This window comes from Corvus hawaiiensis, chromosome Z, assembly GCF_020740725.1.
Source record: "Corvus hawaiiensis isolate bCorHaw1 chromosome Z, bCorHaw1.pri.cur, whole genome shotgun sequence".
Classification (NCBI taxonomy): Eukaryota; Metazoa; Chordata; class Aves; order Passeriformes; family Corvidae; genus Corvus; species Corvus hawaiiensis.
Window position 1 is genome coordinate 1,409,789 of NC_063255.1, and position 19,879 is coordinate 1,429,667.

The 19,879-nt window shown below is 44.9% G+C and overlaps 1 protein-coding gene across 1 annotated transcript; it reads left to right on the forward strand.

The window, feature by feature from the left end:
* Nucleotides 1-1,322: 1,322 nt before the first annotated feature.
* Nucleotides 1,323-18,780, forward strand: ACAA2 (acetyl-CoA acyltransferase 2). The gene is made up of 10 exons (XM_048292344.1): nt 1,323-1,412; nt 5,174-5,340; nt 6,900-7,028; nt 8,755-8,871; nt 10,246-10,393; nt 12,676-12,851; nt 13,792-13,921; nt 16,140-16,210; nt 16,758-16,912; nt 18,139-18,780. The coding sequence occupies exons 1-10, from the start codon at nt 1,334-1,336 to the stop codon at nt 18,221-18,223; spliced, it is 1,257 nt and encodes a 418-aa protein (XP_048148301.1). The 5' UTR covers nt 1,323-1,333; the 3' UTR covers nt 18,224-18,780.
* Nucleotides 18,781-19,879: the final 1,099 nt, after the last annotated feature.

Sequence of the window (19,879 nt, forward strand, 5' to 3'; positions counted from 1 at the left end):
AGATTTTATTTGTACACAAAATATTTTCCCTAGCTTCCATGTCTTCTGCCTGACAGCCAGGATGGTTCCACTGGAGCAATTGTACAGATAAATCATACTTCAAGGTGTTATTTCAACCACCAGGACTGTGGAAGGTGGGTTTTGTGGTGCAGCTTGGAGGTTGCAGATCTTGGCTGTGAGGGTGGGGAGGCCCTGGCACAGGGTGCCCAGAGCAGCTGTGGCTGCCCCTGGATCCCTGGAAGTGTCCAAGGCCAGGTTGGAGCAACCTGGGATAGTGGAAGGTGTCCCTGCCCATGGCAGGGGCTGGCACTGGATAAGCTTTAAGGTCCCTTCCACCCCAAACCATTCTGGGATTCTAGGATATTTGCGTGTGTTTTTAACTATTTTGTATTATCAGAGTAAACCAGCCATCCATGGATCTGTCCTGCTCTCTCTCGGTTCTCGCAGCATCCATGGCGTTGCATCACTGAGACTGATAGGTGTTCATTGCAGCCCACGGAGGGATCAGTTCCTCCCTCTAGTGACCAATATGTGATTGCAGGCTTTTTAGCCCTTCTATCCCCTTTTTTCAGTGCCTGCAGTGTTGGAAAATGAGAGTATCCAGGGGCTTTCTGATGTCACACCGATGAGCTGCAGGCAGCTCCTGCTCGTCTCCATCCATGTCCAGGGAAGCCAAACCTTGGAATTAGGGGCAGCGCTGGGTCAGCCATGGATTGTGCACGAGTTCAGGGATGCGACCCTCCACAACCCCCTCGAGGAGGTTTATGGATTTCAGGTGCGCCAGGGCAGGTTCAGGTTGGACATGAGGAGGAATTTCCCCACGGAAAAGGTGGTCAGGCCTTGGAACTGCCCAGGGACGTCTGGAGTCCCCCTCTCTGGCGGTGTCCAAGGAACGCCTGGACACGGCACTCTGTGCTCTGGGCTGCTGACAAGGTGGGGATCGGGTGACAGGCTGGACTCGATGATCTGGGAGGTCCTTTCCAACGGAAACGATTCGACGATTATCTGTAATTAACTGTCGCACACTGTAATTAACTGTGAGGCGGGCGGCGGGGCGGCCTCTTCCCTCAGAGATCGCCGCCCGGCCCCCGCTTCCCCTGCCGCCGATTCGCCAAAACCGCACGGAAAAATCGAACCTAGCAGATGCAAAATTAAAAAAAACCCAACCAAACCAACACCACAAAAAAACCCCCCAAATAACCAAAACCCCAACCCCCTCCCCCACATTTAAAATAAATTTTAAAACTCCCCTAAAAATTACTCGTAGAATAATAACTTTAAGCAAAGCGCCTCCCGGCCGTGCCTGGCCGTCCCCTCCGCCCCAGCGTGGCGAATGTGCGGGGCAGGCGGGAGGGCGCGGCACTCGGCCGGGGCACGGAGCGGGCGCGGAGCGGCCATGGCGCTGCTGAGGGGTGAGGTTCCCGTCCCACCGCGGATCCCTGGCTCCCTGAGGGGCTCCGGGGGGACCCTGAGGGCGGGCGGTCACGGCTCGGACGCTGTAGGGGGCCCTAACGCGGAGCAGCTCGTGGGGCCCTCAGGAATTACAAAGTAGAGCCCCCGAGAGCCGTTCCCGTCCTTCCCGGGGGGGATTTGCCATTATCCCTCCCCACGGTCCAGCACGGCCAGACAGCTGGAAGTAATTAGGAACTTCCAAAAAACACCTGGTTGCGTGGGGTGAGAGGGTGGGAATGGGGTTCAGAGAGTGGGAATGTGGTCAGAGGGTAAGAATGGGGTTCAGAGGCTGGGGAGGGGCTCGGAGAGTGTCAGTCACAGCCTCTGTTTTCAGCACTGCTTTATGTAGGAATTCAGTGTTCGGCTCCCTGCAGTGCTCGAGTCAGTTGTGCTGCAACAAATGCCTGGCAAGGGGTGCGTGTCTGTCATGTAACTGGGAATTTGAATTGTGTATGAGGAGCAGTTTCTTCATGGAAAGGGTTGTCCAGCCCTGGCGCAGCTGCCCAGGACAGTGGTGGAATCCCCATCCCTGGAAGGATTTAAAAGCCGCGTGGATGTGGCACCTGGGGACATGGGTCAGTGGTGGCCTTGGCAGTGCTGGGGGAATGGTTGGACTCGATGGTCTTAGAGGTCTTTTCCAAGCCAGAAGATTCTGTAATTCTGTGATTCTCTGTTTACATGCAGTGGCTGTAAGTGATACCTGAAATGTCGGTGACTGGAAGTTTCTGTTGTCACTTCCAGGCCCTGCCTGCGTTAGCACTGACAGTGCAGGATAAACTCTTTAAGTCGCAACCGGTCCTGGAAGTGTTTGGTGCAAAGAACTAATTTATGCTCTACATGGTTTAAATTCTGTGACTCTTAAAAATGAGGTAAACGCACCCTTTAAGACCTGCTCTTGTATGCAAACAAAATTAAAATTTATTGCAGTAGGGCTTTTTATCTGTTTGACAGCACTTCGCTAGTTGACAGACTGCACCTAAATAATAACATACATGTCAGTCATGGTGTGAGGTTGCAGTGCTAAAGCCTGTGTAGTCAGCATTGTATTAATTCTGATGGTTCTGCCGAGCTGGGTAGGACAGAGAGCACCTTGCCCATACTTGTTTCATCTTAGTTTTCTGTGCCTGCTGCAGAATTTTCTCTCATCTCAATCCACAATACTTTCATATACTGTTCTTGCTTCTAAATTTCCTTTTTTTATGTTACTGATTTTCTAGGGTTTCAAAACAGGATCTGATGAAGAATTATTTTCATACCAAGTGCATTTGAGATATGTTGGAGGATTAAATAGTGTTTCAGTTCCTGTTTGGCAGCAAGGGGTTAACAAAACCAGTTTATAAGATTTCTCAAGTATAGTGTTTGGTAAGGATTCAGAGTGACCTTTGCTTTCTTGCCCCAACAGTTTTCAGATCTCTATGTGTTTGATATTGTTCTGCTCTCATCCAGTGTTTATCACCTTGGAAAATGGCAGAGACTCTGGACTCTTGCTATGGTAATGTAGGACAGAACTAATTAATGGAACTTAGGAAGAGTTGTCAAAGGACAAAGAGTCCTTTTTTGCTCAGGACTTCAGCCACCCCTTGTCGCCCCTCCTGAAATTCCGTGGAGGGAGTAGCATTTGTAGGTGCCTCTCCAATCAAGCAAAATTTGGCAGGCTCTGGAGTTAGGTACCCTTAGGGAGTGTCTGTGTTCAGTTTAATTCAGCATAACACAGGTTGTGCTGCTGCTCCTTCATCTTCTCCTCTTACTGGTTCAGTCCAGCCTTCTCTCTGTCTTGAGTTGCTGTTTTGTTGAGCAGCCAGAAGGTGAACTCGGGCCCAGAACTGATCCAAGTGAAAACGAGCCCTTCATTTTCTGCTGAGTCTGGGTTAGTGTTCAGCTGCCTCTGTTGTGTGACCTGCCCTGGTTTATTGGCCCAGTGGTGCCGTTGGGAAGTGGGCAGCAGTGAGCAGTCTCTGTGAAAGAGAGAGAGGGATGTTGTTGTGAAAGGAATGTTTTAAGGGCAAAGTTCCATCCTCGCCCCTGTACTGTTCATGAGGCAATGCCACTGTGGATGTGACTGAACAAATAATGTAGATAACTGGCAACCTGGCCAAAAGGGAGGAGAAGGAGTTCTTGTAGCTTGGTCAGGTCCCCGAGCTGGTCTGCAGCAAAGCTTTGTAATCAGTTAGGGTTGGCACGATCCGGAGGAGGCAGGGAATCAGTGGACATGAAGAGGGGTGAGGAATGTGAATGTCAAGGCCTGTTTTGCTGCAGGAAAGATATGCTGAGGAGGGAAGATTTAGATTGGGCATTGGGAAGAAGTTCTGTGCTGTGAGGTGAGGCCCTGGCACAGGTTGCCCAGAGCAGCTGTGGCTGCCTCATCCCTGGGAGTGTTCCAGGACAGGTTGGACGGGGCTTGGAGCAACCTGGGATAGTGGAAGGTGTCCCTGCCCATGGCAGAGGTGGCACTGGATGATCCTTAAAGTCCCTTCCTACCCAAACCATTCTGTGATATGACTCTGAGCATCCTCCCTGCACATTTTAGATCCCTACCCTGTGCTCAAGTCCTTGTCAGTGGGGAACCTTGACCTTGACCAGCTTGGAATGTCCTTTTCCAGCAGTCATGCAGCCTGGGATTCAAATACATGCGACATGGAGGAGCACCCTCTCTCTGACAAAAGAGAGCCAAGTAATACGAGTCAGATGACCTGAAATCAGTGTTCATGAGCAGCTTCACGAGCAGGCATTTTCATTTGCCTGCGTTTTTACATCTGTATATGTCCCTGCAGTGTTACCTAAAATAGCTGGGTGTTTGATGGGAGCTGTGGAAACGGGAGTTGTGAGCGGTATTGTTCAACTGGGGGAAAGTTCACAGCCTGCCTCCGACTTGTTTTTCTGCACGTGGGGGCAGAGAGGCACCGTGACAGGCAGCCAGGAGATGTTTGCTTTGGTTCATTCCAAGCTGGAATTTGTATGGACTGCTCCTGGCCCGTGCATTTGTACACATGTGGTTGCACATGGTCTCCTTCCTAGTGAAAACTGGATTTTCTTCTCAGAAACTGGAAGATTCATGCCAAAGCAGTTTAGGTGGCATATATATTTCTGTCAGGAGCATGAATTTTTTGATTAGGGAGTGTTTTTTCTCTCAAGCTAAAGGAATCAAAGTTGAAATGCATATCAAAAATGGGGATTTGTTTTGCTTTATTGTTTGGGTTTTGTTTTTTTTTTTTCTTTTGTGAAAACTGTTTCAGAATATAAGCCAAAAACGTGCTGATTTTTTTTAGCATGAGGGAATGGCCTCTTTGCTAAAAGCACTGTTCCTCATCTGATTTTTTCATAGGTGTCTACTACAGGATTTCCTAGATGTTACTGGCATGCTTTTAGTGCACTAGCACTAATGTTTGATGTATATGGCAGCCTCCTCCAAGTCCACATTTGTATCCAACCTTACTTTTTTGTCAGACCTCCCTGTGGGAAGAAGGTGTTTCTGCAATCTTCCCAGCTTTTCTTTCTGACCGTTAATTCCTCATTCCTCCCCTGTCTAAAGCACCATTACATCATTCATCTTGAACTTCCTGTGTTCACGTTGCCTATACTTACAAAGTTTTGTGTGATTTTAGGATGTCACCCACTGGAGGCTGACCGGGGGCTCCCCTGTGTGTGAGGTGGTGCGCCTGTGGATAATTTCTGCCCCCGTTGCAGGTGTGTTCACTGTGGGTCATCTCTGCCCCCGTTGCAGGTGTGTTCATCGTTGCAGCCAAGCGCACTCCCTTTGGGACTTACGGGGGATCGCTGAAGGATTTCTCGGCCACCGACCTGACGGAACATGCTGCTCGAGCTGCGCTGGCCGCGGGCAAGGTCCCTCCCGAGATCATCGACAGCGTTGTTGTGGGTAACGTCATGCAGGTTGGTAGCCTGGAAAATCTGCTGCTCGGGGGCTATTTCAGGCACCCTCGGGGTGGCCCTATAGATAGCTGCCTCTGGCTGGCAGCCAAAGAGGTGGAAGTGAAAGGGGTGAGTAGCAATTTGCAGTGTAGTGTTTCCTGTTTGTGTTTGAGGGATGTGTCCTGCGTGATTTGTGGCACTTAAGCTTAGCTTGCTTTTTTTAGTGCCAGAGGTATTTAAACAAGGACGAGCTGACCTCCTAAAAGTAGATATCAATTAACTAGTTAGTTGGTAATCCCAGGTACATTTCCCCTGTTTTAATGGCTTGAGCTGTGTGACTCAGCGATCAGTGGTTTTTCACTGGGTCGTATAAATCCCTTTCCTTATCAACCCTGTGATTTGAGTCCATTTCTCTTGTGTTTTCTATAGAATTTTTTTTGAGTGAATATGAGTTTCCTTTGAGCTGGAAGGATACATGCCTTGATTGGCAGAGACATTTGGACAATCGTGTCTTTTCCAAAGAGCTTGTGAGGAGGTTGTATGCGTTGCAAAACTGCAGCTACCCACACATATAGATGAGGATCTTTGTTCTAGGCAAGACAGCAAAGAACATTTCTGCCTTTCTTTTTTTCCTTTGTGTTCTGATTTCGCCATTATTATTAAGGGTGGGGACTTTTATTTTGCCCTGTGTGTTTCAGGGATGTGGAAGAAACAACTAACTAAGACAATAAGTGAAGAAACAGGCAGTATTCCTTTTTTGGATTTTCAGCCAAAAGCGTAGCTTTAAATTATTCTGTCTCCTACAGCTACCATCTCATCTTCATTTATTCAGCTTTTTAATTTTGTAAGAGCTGTCTGTGGCCTAGGAAAGAATTGCTGCATTCAACTCTCTTTTAGTGCTTTCATATAAAAAATAGCAATCTCCTGATAAAGTTTCTTTTAATTTTGAAAGTACATTTCTATTCCTTTGCATTGTATTTCCCCATCCCAGTAGATTTTTTTTAAAATCCTGGTTTACTCATACTGTTTGATTAAGTTTAATTAACTATGAATGTATGACTATTTCAAACTCCCCTTCTTTAGCAGAAGTGGCTTGATTAATTTTAATTTTTTTTCTGAACTTGCATTAGTATTGTAGCACTGTGCACAGAACTTTGTCTTTCTTATACATTTTAGTTTGGGGCATGTTCCCCAAGAGCGTAAGTGTTCTCTCTGGTTTTGGGAGGCCTTCCCCTATTAGTCTGAGCAATATTAATTTACCTTAAAATAATTGCAGCTCGCTGGCCAGGATCTGCCCTTGTGTCAGCCTGCTGTGTGAGTGCTGTTTTGAAAATAAGGGAGAACATTAAGTTGCTGACTTTACACTTTCTTTAAAATGCACATAAAGACAGTGACACTTTCAGATCCTGTGTCTTCTTGAGCTGAGTCAAAGTGCTTCTTGTGAGTGGGGGGATTTCTGCTGAACATACACTTGTCTTCTGTCAGGGATGCAATGACACCATTCTGACTTTTCATCAAGACTTTTTTGCTTTCCAAATCAATGAGAGCATGACAAAACCTCTTGCCTGTTCTGCCTGCAGAGCTCCTCAGACGCGATCTACATTGCAAGACATGTTGGCTTGCGTGTGGGAGTTCCCGTGTCCGTCCCAGCCCTCACCATCAACAGACTCTGTGGCTCTGGCTTCCAGTCCATTGCCAATGGCTGCCAGGTACAAAGCTGTATTTCTGTGTTAGTTGTAGCTTTTATCAGGCTGTTAACTTGTAGAAACATGTCCTTTGTGTTTGGGATGAGTCTTGACATGGATTTTTGGTAGAGATTTCTATTGTACAGCACGGTTTTTTGCAGGAGTTCAGCCACCACAGTGCCCCATTGTGCGGCTGGTTTTTAAAATCCAAGTATTGTAGTGATTTTTCTAGTTTAATATGAGGAATGCAACAAATGCTAGCTGGTGAAATACAGATCAGCTGTGCAGTAGTTGCATCCCACAATCCTGTTTGTTTGGACTGTAATTACTGGACTTGAGAAGTCTTTCATCTCTTGATCATTGTTTATGTTCTCACCTGGCTAGCTGTGTAAGCAGCAACCTGTGCTTTTTAAGTGTGCTTTTGTTCAAAGATCCAAACCTCTCATGGGTTTGGTAATTTATGGTGTCACTTCTTTTAAAATAGAAGAGAATCAACTTCTCTTTGAGCAGTTGGCCAAGCCATTGAGTAGGAGTACAGGAATTTGTATTTCATTTGCTCACACATTGCCTTTATGAATACTTGAACAAGCAGATTGTTTTGTGGGATTTTTTTGGTTTTGCTTGGCTGAATAGTTATTTTAGGTCTGACCCTCTAGAAGAAAAAAAGTCAAAAATGTAGAGCTAATGTTACATTTTGCAATAATATCCACCTGGCTGTTTTTCCTAGTGCTTTTTGCAAAGGCCATACACTCACTTGTCCACACTGAAAAAACCTGCTGGAGAATGTGACGACTTTTACTGAAAATGTGGTGGTGAGGTCCTTTTCAAAGATGGCATTTCATCCATGCAGCCAGCGCTGCTTAGACGTTCATGGAGTTTTTAGTAACTATAGGAAGCATCTCAGCACATATTGCTACACACGAGTTATTAGCTAGAAATCTCAATCAAAGATCACAGAATCATGGAGCTGCTTGGGTTGGAAGGAGCCTTAAAGCTCGTCCATTCCCACCCTGCTACCATGGGCAGGGACACCTTCCACTGTCCCAGGCTGCTCCAAGCCCCATCCAGCCTGGCCTTGGACACTGCCAGGGATCCAGGGGCAGCCACAGCTGCTCTGGGGTAATTTAATTTTCCTTCATTCGTTTGTAAATAACCTCAACAGTCCAACTCAGTGAATCGTTTTAAGGAAGCACTATTTTTGAACACTCTGATAGTGCATTTAAGAATTGGGGCTTTTAGCTTTTGTGTGCTTTGCCATTGATGAATTAATGTGTTTTGGATACTTATTTTGGCAGCTACCTAACGTTTGTCTCTTAAATTATGTCCCATTTTCTTCGAATCATAAGGTCTTACTTCAGGCTTTAAAGTTTAATTTGTATTCCTTTTGAGAATAGTGGGAGCTCAAAACCACCAAGTTCAACCATTTGTGAACCAAACCACACAATCATGCAGATGCCTAATGTCTTTGTTCCTCTGCTCTGTCATGTGTGCACACCCATATTCTCTTCTTCCCTCGTGGATACAATCATTCTTTGCTGAAAGGAAGAAAAAAGAACAAGGCACGAAGGAGACAGACCCTAACCTTAACAGAAGGGTAAACCCTTCATAAATACACACACATGACTGAGTTTGGATTCATTCTGGGTTTGCTGCTTTGTAGGTGACAACCTCTTTTTTAAAAACAGTTCTTATTTTCTTACTCAAACAGCAAGCTAAATCCTGGATCTGTTTTGTTTTTCTGTGTTAACAGGAAATTTGCCTGAATGACTCAGAAGTTGTTCTGTGTGGTGGAGCTGAAAGCATGAGCCAGGCTCCTTACGCGGTTCAAAAGGTTCGGTTTGGAACCAGATTAGGAGCAGAACTCAAGGTCTGGTACTTTTTTTGTTCTCTGAGCAAAGCAATGTTTCGTATCAGGACTGTAGGCACTAAATCCTTGCAAATAAAACGATTGGAATTTAAAGCATTTATCTAATATTCAGACAGTATCAAAACAGTAGGTACAGGCAATTTTGTTAAGCATGCCGGTTTTCCAGCTTTTCCAAAACCATATTTGAGTTCCTGTTCTGTGTTAAACATACCAGTAAACTCTTAAACACAAAATTTAGTTCACTTGGTACATCCCATGCAAGTATTAGGAACAAAATGTCTGTGAAATACAGGCACACACAGTTAAGGCAAGGCTAGTAATGCTGGCAGTAGGTAGTCAGGCTGGTAAAGAACACATATACCTCCAAGCTGTGAGCATCTCTCAGTTTCGAAAGTGGAAACTTGAAGTTAAATCCATTGACAGGTAAGTTACCTTTACGTTTTCTTCTGAAGATAAATCCTAAGTGAATACTGTGGGAAATGTGCAGCAGGATAAATGGATAATGTGCCACCATTTACTCAGTGGGTCATAACTGACAACCAAATGCAAAATTAGGATATTTCAGTGTTTGAGCCCTTTGGGTTTTTTTCCCATGCTGTATTTCCATTGTGAAGATGGTGAATATGATTTGTGCTTGGTTCTGTTCTTGTGTGGCACCGTGCCTAAGCCTCAGGTCCTACAGACAGCACCTTCACAAAGTTGTTGTTGTACTTGATACACCAAGTAGGTGCTACTGGGTTCTTACCATAAAGATAACTGAATTACACAGTGACAGGTAAATGAATGGTTTATCTTGCAGAACTTTGCTGCTGACAGAGATAACAAAACCCATCTGAACTGACCAGGCTTGCCTTTATCAGGTTGAGCGAAGGAAAAGTTGGGTATTTTCTTCCCTGAGATGTTATAGCCACAGAAACCTTGGCTCTAGTAAGGGGATTTTACCTGACAGTAGAGAAAGAGCTAAAGAATCAGTAGGCTGCTGTGCCTTCTCACAGTGCCTCCCATGTCCTTCTTGGCAACCAGACAGGTGTGTTTGCTCACAGGGCTCTAATAAATAATTCATACAGAAGTGAAATATGCTGAAATACAAAAAATCTTTTTTTTAGGGCTCTTCCCAAGGCTCTTGGGGCCACGTGTGAGTGGAAAGAATCACACTAGAGCAGAATGGAGATTAACTAGAATAGCGCACAAGAACCTGCACACTGTTTTTCAGGGTGTTCGTTCTAATAAATCAATAAATTATCTGTGGGTAACCTGAATTAATTTTACAAAGAGACTTTAGTTTCCAGGAGGCTGCTGAACAGTTAGAAGCTGTCAGTAATAGATACAGTATTGCTGTGCTTTCTAATTTTCTTCTTCTGATGTTCCACGCAGTTGGAGGACACGTTGTGGGAAGCCCTAACAGATACACATGTTAAAATACCTATGGCAGTGACAGCTGAAAACCTGGCTACAAAATACAGCATCTCCCGAGAGGACTGTGACCGATATGCACTCAAAACGCAGCAGAGGTGCAAAGCTGGTGAGTAAATCGAGGAGTGGAAGTGTTTATGTGACACCAGTTTCAAGTCTCGTCAGTTTTTAGCATTGATTCAAAGTGTTCTCAGGTTTTCTCTGGCTCTTGGTGTAATTTGTCCTTCTGTACGCATACTGTAATTCGTGACTTCGTTGGCCCCATGGTAGAAATAACCCACTCTTAGGGGGTTTGACTTTGAAAGTATACTGAGTCAGGTGTTGTACCCCTCAGCAGGTTAAGTGGGAGCCCCTTTGCACTGCTTTCCTGTGCTTTCCTCAGGGACATTCCATAGCATGAGGCAGCAAACACCATTGGCCAGTCACGGGTCACCTCCTGCCTGAGCAGGATTCATGTTGGTGAATGTCATTTGTTGGTGCCCCGTTGGTGGGATGCAGCATTGTCCCAGGCATGCCTGACTGCCCTCCTTTCTTTCCACTGCATGGCAGAACAGTCTTCCACAGTGACCACATGCTTCTTGTGTGCCAGCCTGTGCTGTAATTAATCTAAATCCTTTTTCTTTCTTTTGCAGTTTGAACGTTGTTCTTGAACGCTTGAGCAGCTGGAGCACATGGGATCTGAAGAGGGAATGTTTGTTTAGGAGCTGTGTTTTAAACTGTTCTCTGCGTGGTTTACATGCCCACAGCCTTAATTCAGAGGTGTTCAGCTCTGGGGCCTCCATCATAAGAAGGACCTGGAGCTGCTGCAGCCAGTCCAGAGGAGGCCACCGAGATGCTCCAGGGCTGGAGCCCCTCTGCTCTGCAGCCAGCCTGGGACAGCTGGGGCTGTTCAGCTGCACAAGAGAAGGCTCCAGGGAGAGCTCAGAGCCCCTGGCAGGGCCTAAAGGGGCTCCAGGAGAGCTGCAGAGGGACTGGGGACAAGGCATGGAGGGACAGGAGCCAGGGAATGGCTTCCCAGTGCCAGAGGGCAGGGCTGGATGGGATATTGGGAAGGAATTGCTGTCTGTGAGGGTGGGCAGGCCCTGGCCCAGGGTGCCCAGAGCAGCTGTGGCTGCCCCTGGATCCCTGGCAGTGTCCAAGGCCAGGTTGGATGGAGCTTGGGGGAACCTGGGATAGTGGAAGGTCTCCCTGCCCATGGCTGGGGGGATTGAAACAAGATGGTCTTTCATGTCCCTTCCAACCCAAACCATCCTGGGTTTCTGTGATTCAGTTACTGTAAAGTTTATGCCAAAAACCAGTAGAATGTGCAGTGGCCATCGTGGCACTCAACATAGTGGCAAGCCAAAGGTGAACATAAGAAGGAAAGATCTAAGCATGGTTTTAGATTCTAATGATGGTGCATTTTAACAGATGCACTCCTGCAGGAAGATTTTGGTTTTTTTCCAATGGGTGTAGAAGTGCTTTTTGTAACCTTTTTTCATCGTTTATTGCCTTTCCTGCTTGTTCCTCTTGTTACCTAGCTCCTGCCATTCCTGGAGCCTTTGCTAGAAACTTTCTTGTTTTCTAGGATTTTACCTTGCTGTTTTTATTTCTGCCTTTAGGACCAGATCGTCTTATCCCACAGTAAAGAGAGAGCCCTGTGTGTAATCAGGAAAGAAAAAGGTTTTGAGGAATTTATTGAGAAGCCCAGAGGTAGCTAAACAACATCAGATCGGACAATTTCAGTGTCTTAGTTTTAAACCTCTGTCTAATGTTATATTAGGTGATATGGCCAGATGCTTTTTTGGGCATCTTAGATACCTACAATGTCTTGAATTGTCTCAGGTTGTTTAGGCAGCTGAATCCCATTCCGAGATCTGGCTTGACAGTGAGACCCCTTAGAGGAGCACCTTGAATAGGATTTTGATGAATATACAGTATCTTGTCAACAGAAACAATGTGGCTCAAGAGGTTTTTTCCACTTTCCTGAGTGAGATTTACATCTTGACCATCTGAGAAATGACAGAGCTGTAAAATAAAACAGCAGTAAAAGGGAATACGTACTAAAAATAAACCTAGTGGTTTATAAAAAAAAGCCAAAAATCCCAAACCGAAAAGGGTTCAGCTGTTTAAACCTGAAATAAAATTTCAATATGTGAGACTTTCTTTGGAGAAGTGTGAAAGTGTACTTGTATGGTTTTTGCCCAATTTATTGAAAAATCAAAAAAACCAAGAAAACCCCAGCAATAAAACCCAAACCAATTTATTTAAAAAACATAAAGCGTAAGTACTGCTGTCCCTGGACTTTTGGTTAAAATGTTGTGTGCACATGAAAATATGACTGTTGGTCAAGATGAGCAATCATCTTGATGTTTTTATTGAGTCCTTTTATTTTCCTTTTTGTGGTTGCAGCTAATGATGCTGGCTACTTTAAAGCTGAGATGGCACCAATTGAAGTGAAGACAAAAAAGGGTAAAGAAAGCATGGAAAAGGACGAGCACCCAAAACCCCAGACTACTATGGAACAACTGGCAAAACTCCCGTGTGTCTTTAAAAAGGATGGAACAGTCACGGCTGGGAATGCTTCGGTGAGTACGTCAGACCCTTGGGTTGCGCAGGTGTCCCCTCTGTGGTTCTCCAGAGTTATTGCCACTGTTTTTATCTCTCACCAACTTGGCTGTCAGTGGTGTCTCTGGCGAAAATGACTTCTAATTCTTCAGGTGAGTGCCTCTGGCTGACTCTTCAAACCCTGGGATGCCAGGGGATCCTTCAGTGAGCTCCTAAGTCCTAAAATTTGGTTCTGTGGATTGCCACTGATCTTGCAGTGAGGCATTGACACTTCTTCATCAGCCTTGAGTTGTGCAGTTGGTGGCTGTAGTGGCTGTGTGGCCACTCTCCTTTCTTTTGGGGGGCAATGGTTACTGAACATTTGCTTTAAACCTGCATTTTGTCAGTGGCCATACTGCTGCTGCTCATCTTTGTGCCACAGCTACTGTCTCCTTTCTCCCAAACCACATTCTGCTCTTATTCAGAGTAGAATTCAGTGCTTAGCAGCATGTCATTATGGACTGTTCCTCTTAACCGTCATTATCTTAATTAATTGGTTAAAGTTCTTTGGGCCAGATGGAGTGCTGTGATCATAGAAGTCTGAATTCATGCCTAAAATAGTTCATAGCCACAGTAAGTGTGGGTGTCTGTAAAGTATCTTTTATTATTAATAGCACATACATTATCCATTAGTAATAGTGTTCTTGCAAGTGTGCAGAATCATATTTCCAATGCAGGGAAGACTCATTTTTCTTTTCTAACACATTGGAATTCATTAAACATTTATCTGTATTTAACTTTCTTTCTGCATCCTCAGAATAGCGAAAGATTGTCTTTTGTTGTTTTGAATAAACATTGTTAAATGTTAATTACAGTATCTTAGACTCAAGCCCTTTTTTGGGAGTTTAGTTTAAAGAGTGTGAGGATTTTTTTGTTTCTTTGTATTTTCTCACTAAGAATGCTTCTCTCTCTTACTGCCAGGGTGTGTGTGATGGAGCTGGTGCAGTCATCATTGCCAGTGAATCAGCACTTAAAAAGCACAGTCTTACTCCTCTGGCAAGAGTAGTAGCGTATCACTCAGCTGGCTGTGACCCTTCCATCATGGGCATTGGTAAGTTGCAGTGAAGCACATAATTTTACAGCATCAGGCAGCATGAAAATGTTCTTGTCATGGGCATTCTAAAGGAAAGAAAAGGGTGCTGCAGTGTGCTCAGGCTGGTGGCTCTGAAGGTGTTTGTGTATCCTACTGTCCATCCCACTGTGTCAGTCCATCCCTGTTGTGCAGAGGGACAGATCTGCTCCTCAGTTTGGCTGGAAGTGTGTGTGCAGTGTCTGACCCATAGTAACGGCACTGAGCGTAGTCCCCCAGCCTCTTCTTTCTTCCCTTTCTTTACTCTCTCTTTTAGTAAAGAAAACAAACACTCGGACTTTTCTTTTAAACCATTTTCTCCTAAAATTCACTTTGGTTTCCTGTAAGCTCTAAATCCCATGATAAAATGTCAGGCATTTTATGAGGCATTTATGTGAGCAGCTATGAGTTGCCTTCCTCACCTCTTGCTGATAGAGTAGTGGCTATGTGAACACCTTTCAGCAGTTACTCAGTGGCTCAAGTGTCTTGGATCCCACGATATGCATCTGTTCAGGTATTACTTGGTAAACCAAATCCTTTCTTGGTTGCTTTAGTCCCGTATTTTCTGCTTCCTCATCAAGTATCTCTTAGTGCAAACAATCCCTCAAAGCCAATCCAGACACCCCAGGATTTTTCCCTTTGCTTTAGTTTGCAGACAGCATTGTATCCCAGCATTGCTTTTCCACTCTGTCGTTCTGTTCAGAGGAGCTGTTGTTGGCTATTTCTGTGTGTCAGTAGAAATGCAAATGAGGCATTGTCAGATTTGTTTTCCTGGTCAGACTGTCTGACGGACACAGCCTTCAAAGCAAACGTGGAGGGAGGGTTTCTTTCGCTAGTCTTTGTGCTGGCATTGTGTTTCCTAAACCAGCCCATTCTCTCTAGGTCAGGCAACTCTTCTAGCTTGTTTAAAAACTTCATAAATCATATGGAGGAACACTTAATATCCAAACTCCTTCACACCACAGCTTGTCCCCAGCAGCTTGAAGAGACCAGATGAGATTCATTGATGTGACAGCAGCAGATCTGACAAACAGGAGCTCAGTCTGAGCCACTGTCCTCTCACATACTGATAGGGAGTCCTGTCTCACAGTGTTCAGTGAGAGAATTCATTATTTGAAAGAAGAGAGAAAAGGGAAAATGTTTACTTGGCTGTCATTAGGGGTCTTTGTATTGTCCACATGAGACCCTCCCATTACTCTCATTCGTAACAGGCATACTAAAATCCTTCCCTAATGAGATGCAGTTAGAGTCTAGTGTTAAGCTGCTTGGGGCTCCCTGATACTCCACTGAGCTCTGAACTGGGCCCTTTCTTCTTTTAATTTTCCTGTCTCTTTGGTAATTTACTTATTTTTGTGTTTTTATTCTTTGAGCTCTGTGTTTTCAACACCATTTTTTGGCGGTGTGATACCATTTAGGATTGTTCGTGTTCTAGAATTGAATGATCAGCCACCACCTAACATCTCAGTATTTTTCTCCTACAAGCACATACCTAGTTAACCCTTTCAAAACTCTTTGAGTGTGTATTTCCTTAGGTAGCTGTGTTTGGATTAATTTCCCTTAGTAGATTATATTTGGTTATAGAAGGCAGCTTTCTTCCAGAGGACAGTTTTGTTGCCAAACTCTTAATAGTCTGAAACCCAAAATCTTGCTTTCTTCAGTTGTCCAAGACCTGAGTCTGACTGTTTGGAATAAATTAATTAAATGTTAGGCTGTTTACTAGAAGATTTTTCGGTATTTTAAGAACACCAAAACAATACCCATAACTAAGCACGTGACCAGCAAACTCTAGAGCAGCCTGTTTGTAAATTTTTGTTTACCTAGAGGCTGCAAATTGTGAGGAAAGAGTAAGTGGAACCAAGAGTACTGGGAGAGAGAATACCTCAAAACCATTGTGAAGTTGTTTTATTTCCCTGGAGACTGTCACTTCTCTTGACTTGAAAGCTCTGTGTGCAGCTGTAGTGACACTTAGCTTTCCCTGGATGGATGTTGACAAGGGAACCAAGTAGTTTTGAGATTTAGGAGTTCTCTTACCACCTGATAAAGCAGGTGAGTGGCATATCCAGAATTTGTTGGCTGCACAGAGGCTCATGAGAGGGGATCTCATGAGGCTTTCCGAATTTATCCTATGTAAAACAAGTTTCTAAGACTTCATGTATTAATTTTTTTTATTTAATTAATTGTGCATACGATTTTCAAACAGGCCCTGTACCTGCAATCACAGAGGTTTTGAAGAAAGCAGGACTAACCCTGAAGGATATGGATTTGGTAGAGGTGAGAAGTTTTTACAGCAGCGGTGGTTTTACCCCTGATCCTTTCAGCAGAACGATTCCACTCATACCTGTAGGTGTTCCTGCCTGTCAGGAGCCTGCCTGACCTCTGTCTCTCCAGTTTCTGCTGCGCAGTCACTACAGAAATCTCAGGCACTTGGAAACTGGAAATGGTGTGATCGCATTCCACGAAACAGAAATATCCACATGTGACATGACGTTTTACTCCGTTGGCTGGACTGCTCATGTTTTCAATTAGTCATACTTGTGAGCAGGGTCTTTTTCTGTCAGGGCAGCAGGCTCTTCATGGGCATGCTGCCTCAGAACATACTGTACCGTTTTTTTATAAAATACACCTCCTGCTTGCTTAGTATTTTAATTTAGTTGGGTTGGATTGACAGTTGTGTGTTGGCTGAGCATGCTTCTATAAACGCAGTGCTTAATATTTTTCTGAAAAGGACCTGGAGGAGCAGTTCACCTCATTTTATCTTGTTTGCACACGTACTGCTGAAAGCTGATATAAAAGTTCTGTCTTTTCTCTGGTGCTTTAGGTAAACGAGGCATTTGCACCTCAGTATCTGGCTGTGGAGAAAGTGTTGGGCCTTGACCCTGAGAAGACCAACGTCAATGGAGGTGCCATTGCCATCGGCCACCCTCTGGGGGCCTCGGGGTCACGGATCACAGCTCACCTGGTGCATGAGTTGAGGTATGCACACAGACAGGAGCTGCTCAGGGTGGGTGCATTGCTGATGGATTTATGCCTGCAGACACTTTGAGCATGGATACCATGTGACTAAACTCTTCCAGTCAACCGGCTTAAAACTCTCCTCACTGCAGTGTGCCGCTTTCTGTATGAATCTGCCCCCTTTGTGCTGCAGTGCAGGTCCTGCACTTGCCTCACACTCCATCCTCTTGTCATTACAGCATTCTTTAGTTCATCTAGATCTGACCCAAGCCTACAAAAGGTTTCCTTTTTTTTGAAGTGTCTTTTGAGCAAAGTCTGTTCTCTTCTTAACACGGTGCATTTCATAGAATCATAGAGTCCTAGAGTGGTCCAGGTTGGAAGGGACCTCTAAAGACCATCTTGTTCCACCCCTGCCATGGGCAGGGACACCTTCCACTATCCCAGGTTGCTCCAAACCCCATCCAGCCTGGCTTTGGACACTGCCAGGGATGGGGCAGTCAGAACTTCTCTGGGCAGCCTGTGCCAGGGCCTTCCCAGGGTCTCCCTCACAGCCAAGTATTCCTTCCAAATATCCCATCTAACCCTCCCTCTGGAAGTGGAAGGCCATTCTCCCTTGTGTTGTCCCTCCAGGCCCTTGTCCCAAGTCCCTCTCCGGTCCCCTTTAGCTACTGGAAAGGGATACTTTAAATGCATTTGTTATAATCTTCTCTCTCCTTTAGTCCATTTTCAGAAATTGTGGCTCTTTTGGCTTGCTTAATATGCTTAGCACCATTTAAATCTGAATTTTCCTGGTTTTTTTCCCCCTCAGGGTAGAGATCACTGTGTCTCTGCTTCTACTTGCAACCATGTCTTAGTGCTCAGCCATGAAGCCTCACAGGTCATTTGCCCCTTCCAGAAAACAGTTTCTTGGAGTGTGGCTGTAGGAAACTTAGTTTTTAAAAACTACCACAGCAGTGTTCAGGTAGTTTAAAAACTACTTTAGAAAAGTTCAGGTGGGGTCTAGTGGAAGAGGTTCCTGCCTGTGGCAGGGGGTGGAAGCAGATGAGCTCTAAAGTCATTGTTCAGAAATATTTCAACATCAGTTGAGACTTCATGGTATTTTGCCAGAAAAAGAACAACATACACATTTGGAAACGTCATCTTCAGTAACACCCAGCTGATAGCTGTTTTCCTTTCATAAAGTCTGGACAAGAGCTGCTGTGGTTTCATGCAGGTAACCAGTCTTCCCTGTTGCTGTTCCTGAGCAGGCGCCGTGGTGGGAAGTACGCGGTTGGGTCAGCGTGCATCGGCGGCGGGCAAGGCATTGCTGTGGTCATCGAGAACACAGCCTGATGGATCCTGGGCACTGCAGCCTGGCCTGAACTGCTGATTCCCTGAGAATCCTGCCTCCTCTGGCAACAGAGCATCGCTGCGTGCCTTTCCTGCAAGGTAAAGGAACAGCTGAGAAGTCAGAATTCTGAACAAAAAGATTCATTGATGTCTTTCTAACCAAAGGAAGTGCAGCATCAATATAATTTCACACTGATGAAGTATTTTGTAAAAGCCTCTTTTCAATCAATGTATTTCTGTAGGCAAAATTATTTTCATTTCCTGAGGAAATTGCCTGTCAAACTTTCACCAAACCTGCCTTAAAATAGCAGCCAGTGCAGCTTTTTAAGCAAGTATTGTTTAAACTTATTTCAGCTACTGACACTGTCTGGCACTAGTGCCTCTTTTATTATCAGGAAATGTGAAAATGTAATCACAGACTTTCTGAAGTATATATTGATTGTAGATTGGTGGCTATTAACCTGTACCCTGCTGTTCTGCAAGGGAAAAGAAAATGAACAGAAGCTGAAACTTACATTGTGCCTCCCAAAAGAATAATAAATACAGCACAAAAAGCAAAAGGGCTTGGTGTTCTGTTTGTTAGTTTATTGTAAAAGTAAATCACTGTGAGAATTGTTACTTTTGGGAAACCAGTGTTGGGTTTTGGAGAGAGTGTTTTTCCTGGTTGAGGAGTAACTGGTGCTTATTAGGTAGTTTCTAGAGAACTCCAGCAAATCTGCCAGCCCTCCAAGAAGGGGTGTGGCTGCATCTGGCTGTGTTGCCACATGGTGACTGCATGCATTCAGCATCTCATCCCTTAACTTCCTCTGATAGCATCACCCATATTTCTTGGGTCTGTTGCTGTGGGGGTGTTCTTGGCCAGTTTGGGAGGCACAGCTCTGAGGAAGCTGCCTGGCCTCTCAGAGGCAGTGGAGTTTGAATTCTGAATCATTGGACAGAACCGACATGACATCGGGGTGAGATGAGGGCTTTGTGCTCACCGGAGTCCTTTAGGCTGCTGTGAGCAGCTTGCAGCTTGCTCTGATGTGCGTGTCTGCATCAGGTACTCGCTGGAGAGAGCCCTGTCAGGCACAGCACACGCCTCTCCCTAGCACTGGAACAGGAGCAGAGACTTCAGCCTTTACTCTTTCTCATCCTCTGTCCACTGTCAAAATATTCCTTATCTACAACAGCTTCTTGCCACTCTGCTGGCATGAGATGATTGTGAAAGCCAGGCAGTTACTCAAACGTGTCTGCCTAGTTTAGCAGGAAATTCAGGTCAAGGCAAGTGTTGCTACAGCTGGTGGATAACAATTGAAGTATGGTGATCACCTTCCCAGGGGTTTTCATGGGTGCAGTGTCTCTAACAACTGTAGAGATATTTTGCACTGTTTATATGGATTAAAAAAAACTCCAACCAACCCACCTGCTGTAGGGCAGCAAAACAGATGTTCATCTAATACAGGATCTGTTTTTCTAGTCATATCTTAGTAAATTAGGATTACTGGGATTTCATTGCTCAAAATACGGTTGCCACATTGATTTTACCACATGCTTTGCAGGAGGATTTTTTTTCTTTAATAACCAGTAGTGCCTTCTGTAATAACCAGTAACTAATTCCCTCTTCCTTCTTAGAATCATAGAAGCATGGAATAATCTTAGCTGAAAGGGACCCACAAG